This window comes from Amblyomma mixtum, chromosome 8, assembly GCF_055824585.1.
Source record: "Amblyomma mixtum isolate Tamu chromosome 8, ASM5582458v1, whole genome shotgun sequence".
In the NCBI taxonomy this organism is placed as follows: domain Eukaryota; kingdom Metazoa; phylum Arthropoda; class Arachnida; order Ixodida; family Ixodidae; genus Amblyomma; species Amblyomma mixtum.
The window spans coordinates 66349574-66365267 of record NC_143019.1 but is presented as its reverse complement, the minus strand read 5'-3'; the positions used below and the strand labels follow the sequence as shown (position 1 = coordinate 66365267).

Here is a 15694-nt window from a genome sequence, read left to right as displayed (position 1 = left end):
GGATGGATGGATGGATGGATGGATGGATGGATGGATGGATGGATGGATGGATGGATGGATGGATGGATGGATGGATGGATGGATGGATGGACGGACGGACGGACGGACGGACGGACGGACGGACGGACGGACGGACGGACGGACGGACGGACGGACGGACGGACGGACGGACGGACGGACGGACGGACGGACGGACGGACGGACGGACGGACGGACGGACGGACGGACGGACGGACGGACGGACGGACGGACGGACGGACGGACGGACGGACGGACGGACGGACGGACGGACGGACGGACGGACGGACGGACGGACGGACGGACGGACGGACGGACGGACGGACGGACGGACGGACGGACGGACGGACGGACGGACGGACGGACGGACGGACGGACGGACGGACGGACGGACGGACGGACGGACGGACGGACGGACGGACGGACGGACGGACGGACGGACGGACGGACGGACGGACGGACGGACGGACGGACGGACGGACGGACGGACGGACGGACGGACGGACGGACGGACGGACGGACGGACGGACGGACGGACGGACGGACGGACGGACGGACGGACGGACGGACGGACGGACGGACGGACGGACGGACGGACGGACGGACGGACGGACGGATGGATGGATGGAAACTTTTATTCATGTCAATTGTCAGACTTGTCAATTGTCACTTGTAGAACTTTATTTATTTCTTTCCACATGAGGTCGCTTCGGTTTTGTACATTACCAGTAAATAATTCTTCCATGTATTCCTTCTTGGTTTCTCGAAGAAATGAAGTTACTTTGTTGCGATATGATTTAAATTTGGCTAAGTCGTCGGAAGACCTAGTTCGAAGAAACCGTTTAAAAAGGTCATTTTTCTTTTGAATCATATTTAAGCAACAACGATTTATCCAGGGCTTGTGGCGTGGTTGCACAAGCCACGTATGTGTTTGCAGCCGCCGCGGTGGCTCAGTGGCTATGGTACTCGGCTGCTGACCCAAAAGACGTGGGTTCGATCCCGGCCGCGGCGGCTGGAATTTCTTTGGAGGAGAAATTCTAGAGGCCCGTGTACTGTGCGATGTCAGTGCACGTTAAAGAACCCCAGGTGGTCGAAATTTCCGGAGCCCTTCTCTACGGCGTCTCTCATAACCTTAGTCGCTTTGGGACGTTAAACCCCAGAAACCAACCATGTGTTTGCACTTTGCCGTGCAGCATCTACGTATATTGCGTGTTCGTGGGCAAGGTATACTCTCGTCACCGCCGCCACAGTAGTAGCTCACTCTCCGACAGCGGCAGAAGAAGCCGCCATCGCGCCGGCCATCGCTGACCCACGTACGCGCACAGTCCTCAGCGACTCCAAAAGAGTGATACAAAATTACTCGGCAGGTTTTATCTGCCACCCCGCTGCACGCATCCTTCGCGGCTGCACTCCCGACCATAAGATCAACCTGGTCTGGGTACCCGCCCACGCGGGGAACTCTGGAAACGAAGGGGTCGACCGACTAGCCCGAGGACTAACCAACCGGGCGGCCGGCCCCACGGACCCAGACGCTCTTGCCGAGGCTCCCCAGACCTTTGCCGAAATTACCAACCTCTACAGAGAGATGAGACGCCAGTTCCCGCCTCCACACCCCGACTTGAATCGAGCGCAAGCCACCTTGCTCCGCAGGTTGCAGACACACTCCATCCTTAGCCATTCTAGACTTTCACTCATCACAGACGGGGAATACGACCCCGTCTGCCAAAATTGTTACCAGGGAGAAATCGCCACCCAGGCTCACATCTTCTGGGGTTGCGCGGGAAATCCGCCCCCTCAAACCTTACTGCCAGCTCCCTCCGAAGACGGATGGAACCAACTCCTCAGAAGGCCAGACAAGAGCATCCAACTGGCATTCATTTCGTGGGCCCAGGAAGTCGCCCCCACCTGGGGGCCACACCAAGCCCACCTGCCGGAAATCCCGCCAATCTATGGCAATAAAGTTGTTTCTCTCTCTTTATCCAGGGCTTGCGCGCTTTACTAGGCCTCTTAGTTGTTTTATAAGGGAAGCATTTATTGTACAAAAATTTTAGTGTGTTTATGAATGTGTCATATGCTTTGCTAGGGTCAGTTATTTTGTAGACGTGATTCCAGTCAACTTTTCGTATTTCATTTCTGAAATTTTCGATAGTTTGATTTGTTATGCACTGGTATGTCATATAGGAAGGCTTATACTCTTTCGAAATGCCGTTGGCAACTCGACAAAAGAAAAAATTGGCAGGTGATCACTAACTTGCGCTAATGGTGAAAGTTAGCGGCTGTGACCTGGCGCGTGCACAGTGTACGTGAGGCCACCAAGGATCAACCGTGGGGTCGGGAAAGGCGGCTAGCTGTATACCGAGATTGGAGCAAGTGAAGCTGGGAGATCCAGAAGTGGCCCTAGAGGGATGGATGACTGTGAATGTGTGCCTGCGGTCTGGCGGTCGGCCCGAGTAGTGTACCGGATGCGTCATCCGCTACTTAAATAGAAGACAGGCACCGGGAGAGTAGACAAGACGCCGGAAAACTAAAAAAAATAGTTTAAGTGAATTCACAGGGAAGGAAAATCTGTCTGGTCTGGAACAACCACGAGAGATGGTCGACGAGTGGCCGCATACATCCCCATGACTTCTGATAGGAAGACGACGACAGGGCATAGGGAGTCTCAGTCGAGCTGACCGCGCAGTCCGAGGCACTAGATCAGGACCACAAAACTTTGCCGGCCGCCGACCAGCATCGAGCGCCCTCCAAGCAGCAATGAGCTAACTGCAGACTAGAAGCGCACTGGGAACCGCAGCAGCAGCCCGAGAACATGCCGACCATCCCGAGGTAACGAGGGGTCCATCCGCTGCTTCAGGCACAGTTCTGTTTCAACTGACGGTGGTAGGGTGTTGGCTCGTTTCCCCCTCACCTCAGCAGGTCCCCGAGTTAGTACGACTCAACGGGTTACTAGTATATGACCTGGCATTGGCTACGTGCACGAGTAAGAAGAACGGGGACCGGAGCACGCCGATAATGCCATGCTGACGTCACGATCTCAGCGTTGCCCTGCTCGTTCTCCTCTGCGCCGCTCTTCTCGTAGAAGACGCTCTGTGCTAGCTTCCCTTGCTTTCACCACCCTCCTGCTGTAGTCTCGACTGAGTCGACGCGCCCCTGTCGCTTAGGGAATAATGCACAGCAGTGGTGGTTTACAGGCATCAAGCACATTACATTGAGGAAGGGCGCAGTGCAGGCGCTTAGGAAGGCACATTGTCGGCCCTGTCCTGAAGCCAAGCGTCCAGAAGGATTTGCATTTTCCACGATACAGATTACAGATACAGATTACAGATATATATTAGATACAGATTACAGATATAGATTACAGATACAGATTACTGCCAGAGCTGCAATCTAAGGCGGCTGGAAATTTCGTTCTGCTTATCGGCCTCATCTGGTGGGCCACTGACCGTGGAATGGATGGCCTCCCGGTGCGCTGTAATCAATTTGGCGTCGGCAGTGCACAGAAAGCAAATAATCAAGCTCATGTGCTTTTCCCAGGTTGGCAGTGATTTCGTTTCCTTTTGGTGGGCTTATAATAACTGCATCGTCGCTGTCGCTTGAACAAGGGTGCTTGCTCTCAGGTCTCTCTGTATTTTACTCATTAGAGCGGAATAAGAATCACAATTTTACTCCTGCCTGCCATTGCTTCAAATACGACGGAAGCTGATCGAGGAATCCTAAATGGCGTACCAGAGCCATTGGTGTAGAACTGCTGAATAGAAAAAGGAAACTGCGAAGGTGCTGGATTACTAGTTGCTAGATAAGCTTTTCTCATTTGCAACTGACGCCGCTGTGGTGGCTCAGTGGTTATGGTGCTCGGCTGCTGACCCGAAAGACGCGGGTTCGATCCCGGCCGCGGCGGTTGAATTTCTTTGGAGGAGAAATTCTAGATTCCCGTGTACTGTGCGATGTCAGTGCACGTTAAAGAACCCCAGGTGGTCGAAATTTCCGGAGCCCTCCACTACAGCGTCTCTCATAGCCTGAGTCGCTTTGGGACGTTAAACCCCATAAACCAACCAACCATTTGCAACTGAAACGAAAAATGATAACGCAGCGGTGCGGATATGTCGCACTGAGATCCACGCTGATCTCGAGTGTGTACAAGATGCCACGGGTTTTATGCATGATAGCTTTGAGACGTTCAGCAAGTATGCTGAGAAGTTCATTCGTTGGTTGGCTGATGCGAGGACGCGGAGTTATCTGCGCCGACACAAAACTCCGCAGCTGCAGAAAGAGGTAAAGGAAGAAATATTAAAGCTTAAACAATACAGCAGGAGCCAAAAAATATAGATAAAGGATAATTCCTCGGTTGCAAACCAGGGGCTTCGGCGGTGACATTGACGCAGTGCATCGCGTACACTCGAAGGAGAGGAATGTGCGGTTTTCTGCACGTGCTGGGAGATAAGGTTTGGTTTATGGTTTTATAGGCGTTTAACGTCCCAAAGCGACTAAGGCTATGAGAGACGCCGTAGTGGAGGGCTCCGGAAATTTCGACCACCTGGGGCTCTGTAACGTGCGCTGACATCGCACAGTACACGGGCCTCTAGAATTTCTCCTCCAAGGAAATTCAACCGACGCGGCCGGGATCGAATCCGCGTCTTTTGGGACAGCAACCGAGCACCATAACCACTGAGCCACCGCGATTCTCTCAGAAACCAAGGGAACATGGATGGACGCTGTAGTATCTTCGACGCGGGCAATCCGCAGCACGTCGTTGAGTATCTCTGTTTCTGAAACAAGATGCCGATGGAAAAAACGTGTCAAGCCTGCTCAGACCAGAGCTGTTTGCCTGGATTTCGCAGAGGAAAATGTTAATAAGAAAGTAAGGGATCGGAGTTCTTCTAAAAATTGCAGTGCGAGAGCTACCTAGAAGGTGTTTACTATTGTGATTGTTTCTAAGTTCGTTTTTCTGAGTGCATCTGTTTCCCTATGCCTTTTAGATTTTACAAAGTCTGCAGCGCTCGGAAACACGAACAACACGAAGGAGAGACCATATGCGTGCACCATGTGTAAAAAAGATGTACATGCATTGAAAAAACATTCAATTGAAATTTAGCGCATGTGGTTAGCGTCTGCCCTGCCGGCTTGGTTCGAGAAGCAGCGCATACGAATCCACAGGCTGGCACGCTGATAAAGCGTCGGAAGCGCGCATTTCTTTTTGCATTTCACCAGCAGCTCACTGCTGTGGGCTGCCCGAGGGTTGTTTCAAGCCGAAGGATTGGAACACCGTTGCGGGGACATTCTCATACGACGGTCCCTTGTAGCAGGAATGGATACGCGTCGGTACGAAAGTAAGCCGTCTCCAGCGATGCTTTCTGTCGGCGCTCGCTTGTCCTCGGCTTTGTCCCCGATCGTACAGTAGTATGACAGAAAATAATCCCTTGAGCCAACCTGTCTATAAATAAACACCTTTCTGCTTTTATTGCGAAAGCAATACTGCTTGCACTTTTCTGCCATCGATGGTCGTGGCGCCTCCTTACACAGCGGCGCGTCACGTGACCGTGTGACGTCATGACAGACGGGGCCCCAGCTCGCGCCATCGATGGCGGAGGTACAGCCTTACAAGACCTTACACGCCAGCTGCACCGCTCCACCACGTGACCGCGTGACGTCACGACAGACCGAGAGCCGGGGCCCCAGCTCGCGGCATCGATGGTGGAGGTACAGCACTAGACGCCGGCTGCGCCGCTGCCGAGAGAGGGCGCTCGCTAGAGCGGAATAAAACGGGGGGGGGCTGCAGCTGCGCTCCTCTCAGTGCGCTATGTCGGATGACGTGTACAAGGTGAGGCTGGAACGATCTGCTGCGGCCAAGCGACGGCGCCGCGCCGAAGAAACAGACGAAGAACGGGAAGAACGGCTAGCCAAACAACGTGCGTATGCAGCAGCCTGGCGAGCACGCCGGTCAACATCGCTTGATGCGGGTGCATCTACAAGTGCAGGGCCAAGTTTAATGAGTGGTGTTAACGGTAGCGAAACTATGGAGATAGCCAGTTTGGAGACAAGTTTCACGGACGCTGTTTATGCCGAAGATACTTCAATGGGTGAAGAATCTATGAATAGTATAGAACGACACATTTACAACATACCAGTTGTATAAACAGAGCTCCAGCTCGTGCCGTCGGCGCAGAGCGGCGGTAGACACGGCGGATGCCGCGTGAAGAAACGGATGAAGTTGCTTTCGCGATTTCCGGGCTTAACCAAGCTGAGCCTCTGCCAATTTTTTTTTTAACGAAGTAATTCACACTACTATATTCTCAGAAGAAATTTCCGTCATTCCTTAAAGGGCCACTGCTCAGGGTCCGGACATTTTTGAAAAACAAGCCCACTGCATAGATGAGGCATCGAAGATAACCTCGGCAAAATAATAGAGCCATGCGCGCCCCGAAAAGCTGCGAAAATTCAAAGCAAAGCCCGCTCGTTCTTTCCTTCAACAAAAACGGCCCGCCCCACTACTCTGAACCCCGTTGACGTCATGGGGGGTTACTTTCGCTAAAGGCACTCCATTGGTGCATCGTTCTGACTGACGGGAGAAGGTTGGGCGTAGCCGTGGCGTCGCGTCGTCTGCACAACGCTTTCCGCAGCGCCTTCTGTTCTGGCTCATGCCTACAAACCCGCATGAAGGAACAAAAAAAAAAAAAAACTGCGGAGGGAGCGTGCGGCAACAGCCTTGAACCCTAGCCATAAAAAGTAAAAAATAGTAAAACTGAGGGAGTTGGTTCGCCCCACCGCGGTGATCACGTCACGAGACGCTCTGCGTGCGCGCTCCCTTCTCAGTTTTTTTTTTCTTCTATGCAAGCCCCCCAAAACAAGGTTTTAATTAGTAGCGCAGCAGAGCCTTTCCCTCGCTCGCCCACTTGACCGCTCCGCACAGACACCGCTTATCCTTCATGCATCTTGCGTACGCCTTGACTCCAATGAACAACATGGGCTTCGTAGCGGAGAAAAGACACAAACACACAGAACACGAACACACATGAAGAAAAGCAAACGGGCGGTTGCCGGGCCCGCACTTCCCCGTGTGTTTCGAACAGAACCGACTTCCGCCCCTCCGCTCGTGAAGCGGTGGGGAGGCCTAAAAAAATGAAAAGGTGGCTCGCTAACTGGGAATGACAAACAGATGTATGAAAGGATGCGCTCGCTAACAAGTCTAGGTGGTCGAGCCGATCGCGCCTCTCGATCGTGCAGTGTGCGCGCCCGCAGCGCCCCCCCTCCCCTCGAACAGACCCAGCAGCAAAAACCAAGAAAAGAATTCTATTGAAGGCGGGGCCATGACGTACCCTGTGACGCACTCCACAGACACCACGCCTCCGGCTTACGTCGGAGAACGAAGGGGTGATTTTGCCTTGCCGAGCCTACTCGACGAGAAGCGGGAGAGAAGAATTTCGAGGAGGGAATGGAAGGAGAGGAGGCTCGCTCAAAGAGAGGCAGAGAGTGTCTGCTGCCCGGGGGTGGGCAGGGGCCCTTTAAGAATGTTCGCTCGTATTACGAAGGAAAAAAACTGTTCAGCATGGTACCCTCATGTGACAGCGACTGGCATTATACCTGTGTGTAATTTTTTTTTGAAATTATACTCAGTGAGCTTATACTGTTGTTTACTTTTCTGATACTCTGCACTGATATTTTCGTTTTCTGCTGTCGTTTTTTATGGAAGGCAAGGAGGTCTCTCGTAATCATGTTTTTTTCCCACCTTCCTTACCTCAGTTTGTGTGCAATGTTATCCAGCTGTATTTCGTGTAGTAAAATAAATAAACCTTTTGCAACTTAGATGTCCTTTATAGAAAAATAAAAAAAAGGAAAAATTTGCACGCTAAAAGAATTCGCAGGTAACTGCCACATAGCGTTTCACACAAGTAACGTACGGGTATTTTCAGAGGTAGAGTCTCTGGCAGCTGCTACTGACAGCCGAGCGTAAATCAGCCGGTTGTAGTTGTGCTTGCCGGCGCATGCGCAAAGCCCTTCGGCAAAGCGTTCAGTTGGGCTAGTTGGTACAGGTTCATTGTAAAACAGCGCAAAAGACGAGGGACCAGAGTAAGAAAGACGCAGGACAAGCGCTGACTCACAACTAAAGGCTTTATTTTCTAAAACCTTCCTATATAAAGGAACACTCAAGGGCATGAAGAGCGCTGGCACAGATAAAACATAACAATAGAAACCACCCAGAGATGCGCGCGACATTCCCTACCTTTGACTACATTTTCAAGCCGACAATAAATTTTGCTCTTTTGCCTGGCGACGCTGTCGCATGTGGTAGCTGTTAACGGGGAAGGGGGAGGGGGTGGAGGGGGGTGCTGTGGCTACGAATTCGTAACAGTAGCTTTAAGCACTGGTGCGCTTCGTTGCAGAGAAGGAGGCCGTATAACATCAATTTATTTCATCGCTGCGGCAACAGACAATGGTTATATACGGGCTGTGAACCGTAGTCACGTAGCGCGATCACAAAGTCGAGCGCTCTGAATTTCCAGCAAGCATGTTTTGGCCGATACAGTCGTGTCTTCCGGTCGACACGAGGCGGTGTGAGCCGGTTACATTGAAAGAACAGCTGCAATACACGGGGTCGTTAGACAGCTAGAGCGGAAGGGGAGGCCACAGGCGTCCTTTATCAGACGAGTACACCAGCTCGCATGCCTAGCTGAACGAAAGAACGCCGGTTGTCGACTGTTGTACGCTTTAAAAAGAAACAAAAAAAAAAAAGAAGGCCGGCAGTGCCTCGCTAGACGAGAACGCATTGAGCGCGGATTGTCAAGGGCTTCGAGCAGAACACGCTGGGAGGAAAAGACAACCGCCATCAACGCAGAACGGGTTTTCGACACTGTTGGGCACGCAGGTCTCTCCGAACGGTTTCCAAGAGGCCTTCGAACTGAACTTCGGACCTCCTTGATGAGCCGTTTTTTCCCGAGAATTTCTTTCGTTGATTAAGTGATCGGCCATGTCTGTCGAGGACCTCACTCCCCTCGTGGACAGTGTGGTCGAGAGCAATGCCGAAGACCTCTGGAAGCTGAGTCGCTTTCTCTGGGCGCATCCGGAGCTGGCCCTCGAGGAGGTCAAGGCCCACGACATGCTCTGCGAGTTCCTGGAGCAGCGGGGCTTCAGGGTGCGGAGAAACTACGTCTTGGACACTGCGTTCAGGGCGGAGTTCGAAGCTCCGGGAGGAACCGATGGTGAGACACACCGGATAGTTTGACTTGTTCGCTTTTATTTATTTCATACTGCAGATCATCGTACAGATCCAAGCAGAACAAATTCATATTAGATAGGCAGAACAGCAGAACAAATACATAGAGATTACATAGAACGAGGAAAAGACCACGAAATCACTCCCCCCCCCCCTAAATAGAAGCCGGAGGTGGGAGGGGGGGGGGGAGTGTACTCATGAGCAGTGCGGTGAGAGGAAAGATAGACGGAGTTAAAGAAGAAAGGGGACTTAAGGGCCCGTACATGCCACACACATTTTAGCGCGTGGGCGCTGAAAGGACTTGCATAATCGTGTCTCATTTCCCCTTCCCCCATAATGTGAGGGTGCTCACTTCAAGGAACACTCGAATTACATTGCAGTTTTCGCTTCCGATCTGCAGTGAAAGCAGTGGCGAACATTTTCGAAATCACCCGCCGAAAAGACCTCATATGCAATGCGAATGAGTTTAAGACGAACAAATCTTGGCATCTTGCAAATTTAAGTTCAGCGAATATTTTGTGTAGGCTGGAGTGGTGCTTACGGGTCAGAATGCATTATTTTGGTAGACTTGCAGAATTTCCTTCCATGAAACTACGGACAGCGTAGCTCCGAAAATGCGCAGCTCGAGAGAACTTCGTAGCGTTACGCTATCGTTTGCGAAACTGCGGGATGCCACGTCTGCAAGATGTCACATGCGTTGTAGGCTAACCACAGCTGGGGCTGTTGGCTTGCCCCAGTAGTAGTTATAGTTTTACAGGAATTTCAAGCACTGATTAGTGAATAATTAGAAAAGATGAGAGCGTGTACCACTGAGCCGCTGTCTACCGCTGATATGCAGAAAATCAATTACGGCACGTTATTCCATGTGCACGATACTCTTTACCTTCGTGAGGCTTCAAGTATGGTGAAAGAAAAAGCTTTAGGAACCTTTATAATTGTTGGTATTCAGTGCTGTTCATAAAAATAAATTGAATTTCAATTTCACATAAGCGAACGTTTCCACACGGTCTCCTGAAATTTGTACAAGGGGCAGTTCCCGGTGCGGCGATAACGCAGTTTACTGCGGCTAATGTATTTCATACACGTGACGCTGTTGCAAAAGTGAGGAAGAGAGAGGCAAGGGTTGACGAATAAAACTGCAGCTCACATGTCGAGCTGCCCACCAACTTCTACAACTTCTACTCGCAATATCTTTAATTGGCCTTATTGTGTACGACATTCGGTATTGTAGTAAACAGCTCTCCAACCACTGCCTGCGGCCGATATTATTAAGCGTGGTGCAAAATATCAGCTTGATACATATTTTTTTACAACGGTAGCTTTACAGAAGAACTTCTTTCCGCAGTGCGGGCTAGCGAGACGGCATTTTCTCTCGCTTAACGCATTTCCTTCTCCCCTAATTCGCTCTGTGTTCAGGATGAATGGCAGTATGCCGTACCAACAAAAACCTCACGATCGCACGCATGGGGCGACACACTGTGGATCAAGGTGTGTGATATCGTGAGTATCGGTTTCAGTGTCGTTGTCCCTAGTAGTAGTAGTAGTAGTAGTAGTAGTAGTAGTAGTAGTAGTAGTAGTAGTAGTAGTAGTAGTAGTAGTAGTAGTAGCAGAAGACCTTTATTCGGCCATAATTTACAGGCCGAGCATGTCGACTGCCTGGGCGACCAGAAGTCGCTGTTCTTCCTCCCCTTCAGCGCCAAGCCAGTCGAACCAGGTGGCGATGGATAGAGAGGGTGGGGGGTAGGAACCCGACTGCTGAGCAGCCGAGCAATAGAAGAGGCAATGGGCCAGGTCCGCATGGGCAGTTGGGACAGGAAGGGTCTGATCGATAGCGATAGAGAAAGAGGCGAGAAGGGATGATCACCGCATTCATTTGGATGTGCCGAAGAAGGCGAGCCTCCGGAACCGTGAGTGATGGATGAGGGAGAGGGTGTCCCTATTTATAGGGCGAGACACGTCTCCCACCGGTTGGATAGGGGCGGTGCCTCTTTGCTTTCTCCTGACTCTACGTCACCGCGTCAGCGCAACGGCGACGGAGGCGGTAAGGCCAACCGAGTACGGTTGTCGTCTCTTTCAACGCTGCGCGCTGCAATTCAGCCTTTCAGTTTTAGCGACGGCTAAGCTCAAATTCAACTTTTCTTTAACTACACCATCATCATCAGCATGACTAAGTCCACTGCAGGGGAAAGGCCTCGCCCATACCTCTCCAGTTATGCCTGTCCTTTGCCAGCTGCGGACACCTTATTCCTACAAATATCCTAGTCTCGTCTGCCAACATAACTTTTTGCCGCCCCTACTACCCTTGCCGTCTCTTGGAATCTAGTCCGTTACCCTTAAAGGTGCACTGAAGAGGATTCTGAACATGTCTTTTTTGCCGCGGGAACTCGATCCACACGTTCCTAGCATTATTGAGAAACAGTGACTTATTGCCCTGTGTGGCCGATTTCCCCAATTAAAACGAATTAACGTCCGGCTCCCGCCTTTTTTTTTAATTCTGCCTCGTACGGTGGGCGGAGTCGACCAACGCGTGGAGCGCCTTTCTCCCAGTCCCGTGGAGGCTTTGCTTTCTCTTTATTTTGTTTTTTAGGTTTCCATGAATAAATAGTTTCATTCGCAGATAATATAGCCGCAAAATAAGCCCGAAGAAATAAAAAAAAATGGCTGAGGCTTAACTTGGTTAAGCCTGGAGAATGCGAAGCATCATCGTGTCGCGTAATTTTGAGGCGCACAACCACAGCGACGGCGCGAGGTGGGCCCCCGTTTCTCCACTGTTGTGACGTCATCGTGTCACGTGGTGTGACATCATGTATCACGTGATTTGGAGGCGCACAACCACAGGCCCCCGTTTCTCCACTGTCGTGACGTCATCGTGTCACGTGGTGTGACGTCATGTATCACGTGATTTGGAGGCGCACAACCACAGCGACGGCGCGAGGTGGGCCCCCGTTTCTGCACTGTCGTGACGTCATCGTGCCACGTGGTGTGACGTCATGTATCACGTGATTTGGAGGCGCACAACCACAGCGACGGCGCGAGGTGGGCCCCCGTTTCTGCACTGTCGTGACGTCATCGTGTCACGTGGTGTGACGTCATGTATCACGTGATTTGGAGGCGCATAACCACGGTGAAGGGCTGAAGTGGTAGCTAAAGTAGTATGCTTCGCATAAAATACGCGCGGACTATTTGCTACTACGGACTACTACGTATTACTCCGCCGATGGCAGAGCGGCAAGCCGCCACGGGACTGGGTGAAAGGCGCTCCACGCGTTGGTCGACTCCGCCCACCGTACGAGGCAGAATTCAAAAAAAAAGGCGGGAGCCGGACGTTAATTCGATTTAATTGGGGAAATCGGCCACACAGGGCAGTAAATCGCAGTTTCTAAGAAAGCTCGGAACGTGTAGATCGAGTTCCCGCGGCAAAAAGACAAGTTCAGATTCCTCTTCAGTGCACCTTTAAGGACTGTAAGTTATCTTGCCTTCGCATTACATGCCCTGCCCAAGCCCATTTCTTCGCCTTGATTTCGACTAGGATGTCATTATCTCCTGTCATTATCGTTTATCCCCTGACCTGCGCTCTGCCGTCTTCCTGTCTCTTAAAGTTATGCTTATCGTTTCCCTTTTCATAACTCGCTGGTTTGTCCTCAATTTAAGTTGAACCCTCTTCGTTAGCCTTCACGCTTCTATTTGTAGGGATATCTGTAAACTGCCGTTCATCATCTGAGAGAAGTGCAAAATGCGCTCCACGCCATTTTTATTCTTCTACTTATTCCCCTCTCATGATCCGTATCAGCGGCCACTACCTGCCCTAAGTAGACGTATTCCCTTACCACTTCCAGCATCTCTCTACTAATTGTAAGCTGCTGTTTCCTTCTGAGGCAGTCGAACATTACTTTAGTTTTCTACATATTAATTTTTAGACGCACCGTTATACTCTGCCGAAGTCATTGACCATGCTTGCAGTTCATCTCCTGAGTGTCTTAAAAAGGCCTCTAAATACCTGCCTCTAAATACCTCGTGTAAACTGGCGGTGAATAACGTTGACGAGATCATGTCTCATCACCCTTCCTGTAACAACGATCGCTAACTTAGGTTGCACCGGCGGCATGAGAAACAGCGACGAATGCAGTCTGCAGCCGCCGCGGTGGCTCAGTTGTTATGGTGTCCGACTGTTCACGCGTAAGTCGCGGGTTCGATCCCGACTGCGGCGATCAAATTTCGATGTAGGCGAAATTCTAGAGGCCCGTGTACTGTGCGATTTCAGTGCACGTTAAAGAACCCCAGGTGGCGGAAATTTTCCGGAGCCCTTCACTACGGCGTCCCCCATAGCCTGAGTCGCTTTGGGACGTTAAACCCTATAAATAAAACCAAACCATTTCAGTCTGCTCGTTTATTATTTTTTTTGCGTAAACTTTTGACGGAGCACAAGCAATTCTCGAGCATTTAATGACCTTTAGTCTGCGCGAAGGCGAATTAAGTTGCGGAGTTTAAATTATTCCAAACTTAGTGTAGGGCTGGATTGGAGGTAGGCCAGTATAACGAAGTCGAAGGGATGCCTTAATTTATTCTTATAGCCGTTTATTCGCAACTGCCGCATATCAACGGACTTACCTGCCGCTGTGGGCAGCGAGGACAACATGTTAACTTGCCGGAAATGACATTCCGGTAGCCTTCAATACACGGCACGCGCGTCCACGCCTATTTCTTCTGCGGCCCGCATGGAGTTGAGCTCCTAGAAAACGGTTCTCGCAGGGGCTAGGTTTTAGAGGGCTTCCGAGCGCACACACCACAACACTTGACCGCAAGACAATAATGCTCTGAGGAGAATGCATACACCAGACTGCAGGTTTTGAGGACAGAGTCAGTCCCCAGCCAACCAACCTCTAATGCCGCCCTCCAGTACGGCTAGGAATAACTAAAGCTCCTCAACTTAATTTGCCTTGGAGGCAATAATAAACTGCTGGAGGCGTCCTTGTGCTCCGTCAAGAGGAATAATAGCAGAGCTGACTGCACTCGTTGTTTCCGATATCCTGCGACGCAAGGTAAGTTAGCGATCGTTATTACACAAAAGCTGAACTTGATTGTAGCCTCTGCTAGAACAGAAAGGCTGCATTGAAGCGCGCAGCGTGGAAGCAGACGACTCCGTGGCTGACACCGCTGCACTCGCCTGCTTTGATGCGTCACGTGAGAGCAGCGAGGAACTGTCCCGACCCAGGGTGGTGTGCCTTGTCCTTATCTAGAGACTCCCTGCTTTCCAGTTAAGGATTCCAGATCTGGATTGTTTGTCTCTGTGCACGCATGTCATTGACACAGTGAGTCTCGGATCCTTCCCTTGACTCGTCCCGTGTCACCACACGTAGCCCTTGGGAATGTTCATGTGACCCAGACTCGGGTGACGTACCCTGGCGGATGCGCGATTAACAGTGGCTGAGGCGGAGTACCGATGTATATTCCCCGCGGCTGTTTATGCTGTTCGTGTACGTTCGTCGGAAGTACCCGAAGAAATCTTAGCACTCCGCGGAACAAAGCCATTCACCAGTTGCCGTCTATTAGGCTTCACGACGACACCATAGAGCGAGTCTCTACACATAATTTCCTCGGTGTTGTATTTCAGGAAAATCTGAACTGGTCAGCTCATGTACAAAAAATCCGGTGCGAAATATCAAGATCTATTGGAATTGCATGCAAATTTAGAGATTTATTACCGAGCTGGTTAAAGAAGCAATTAAATTGCACTCTCGTTCATTCACGGCTTTATTACTGCTTGATCATTTGGGGAACCACTACACAGAGCAGTATGGTTAGTTTGCTTACTCTCCAAAAAGGAATTTTACGCCTTATTGAAAATGTTCCACTCAAGAGTCTCACTGCACTTCTTTTCAGGAAACATCAAATACTAACCGTGAATAACGTAATGAAGAAAAAGTTAGCTATGGTTATCTACGAAAATTTAAAACGCGATCCGCATACTTTCACTCAACAATATCTCCAGGCAGCACAATTATGACTTCCGCCACACAATATACCAAAGAGAAATAATGCACACGAACTGGTTCACAGAAACTAACCAACCAAATTGCAGATCTCTTAAACCACCATCCCATAATTATATCTATTATAAATGAAAGCAAGTCTGTAGGTACATTCAAAAAGAGTCTTCAAAAGTATGTATTGTCTCTGAATGAAACATCTTGTCATGTCCCAAGTGCTTGTATTTAAAACTTTTGTCTGCAATTACTATGTTTACGGTAAGGTGAACTGTACATCCTTTATGAAGCGAATATGTATGCTCATTGTATTCTTTGTATTCAAAGACTGCCCTTCTTGTCATGCTCTGTATGATGTGTCACACGTTGCAGGAGGTTGACGTCTAGTCAGGCATGCTGTTGCCTTTTTGTCAATCTCTTTGACAATTGTATCGTTGTCAAAATAGACTTCAAACTATTGCTAGACGTTTGCGAGACTGCTATG

At 50.5% G+C, this 15694-nt stretch overlaps 1 protein-coding gene across 1 annotated transcript in view; it reads left to right on the top strand.

The window, feature by feature from the left end:
- The first annotated feature begins 8980 nt into the window (after positions 1–8980).
- The window catches only part of LOC149332797 (xaa-Arg dipeptidase-like), a 33088-nt gene continuing 26374 nt past the window's right edge, over positions 8981–15694 (top strand). Inside the window, exon 1 of the mRNA XM_089558384.1 lies at positions 8981–9212. Within this exon, the coding sequence (XP_089414510.1) occupies positions 8981–9212 (232 nt within the window). The remainder of the gene's footprint in view (positions 9213–15694) is intronic.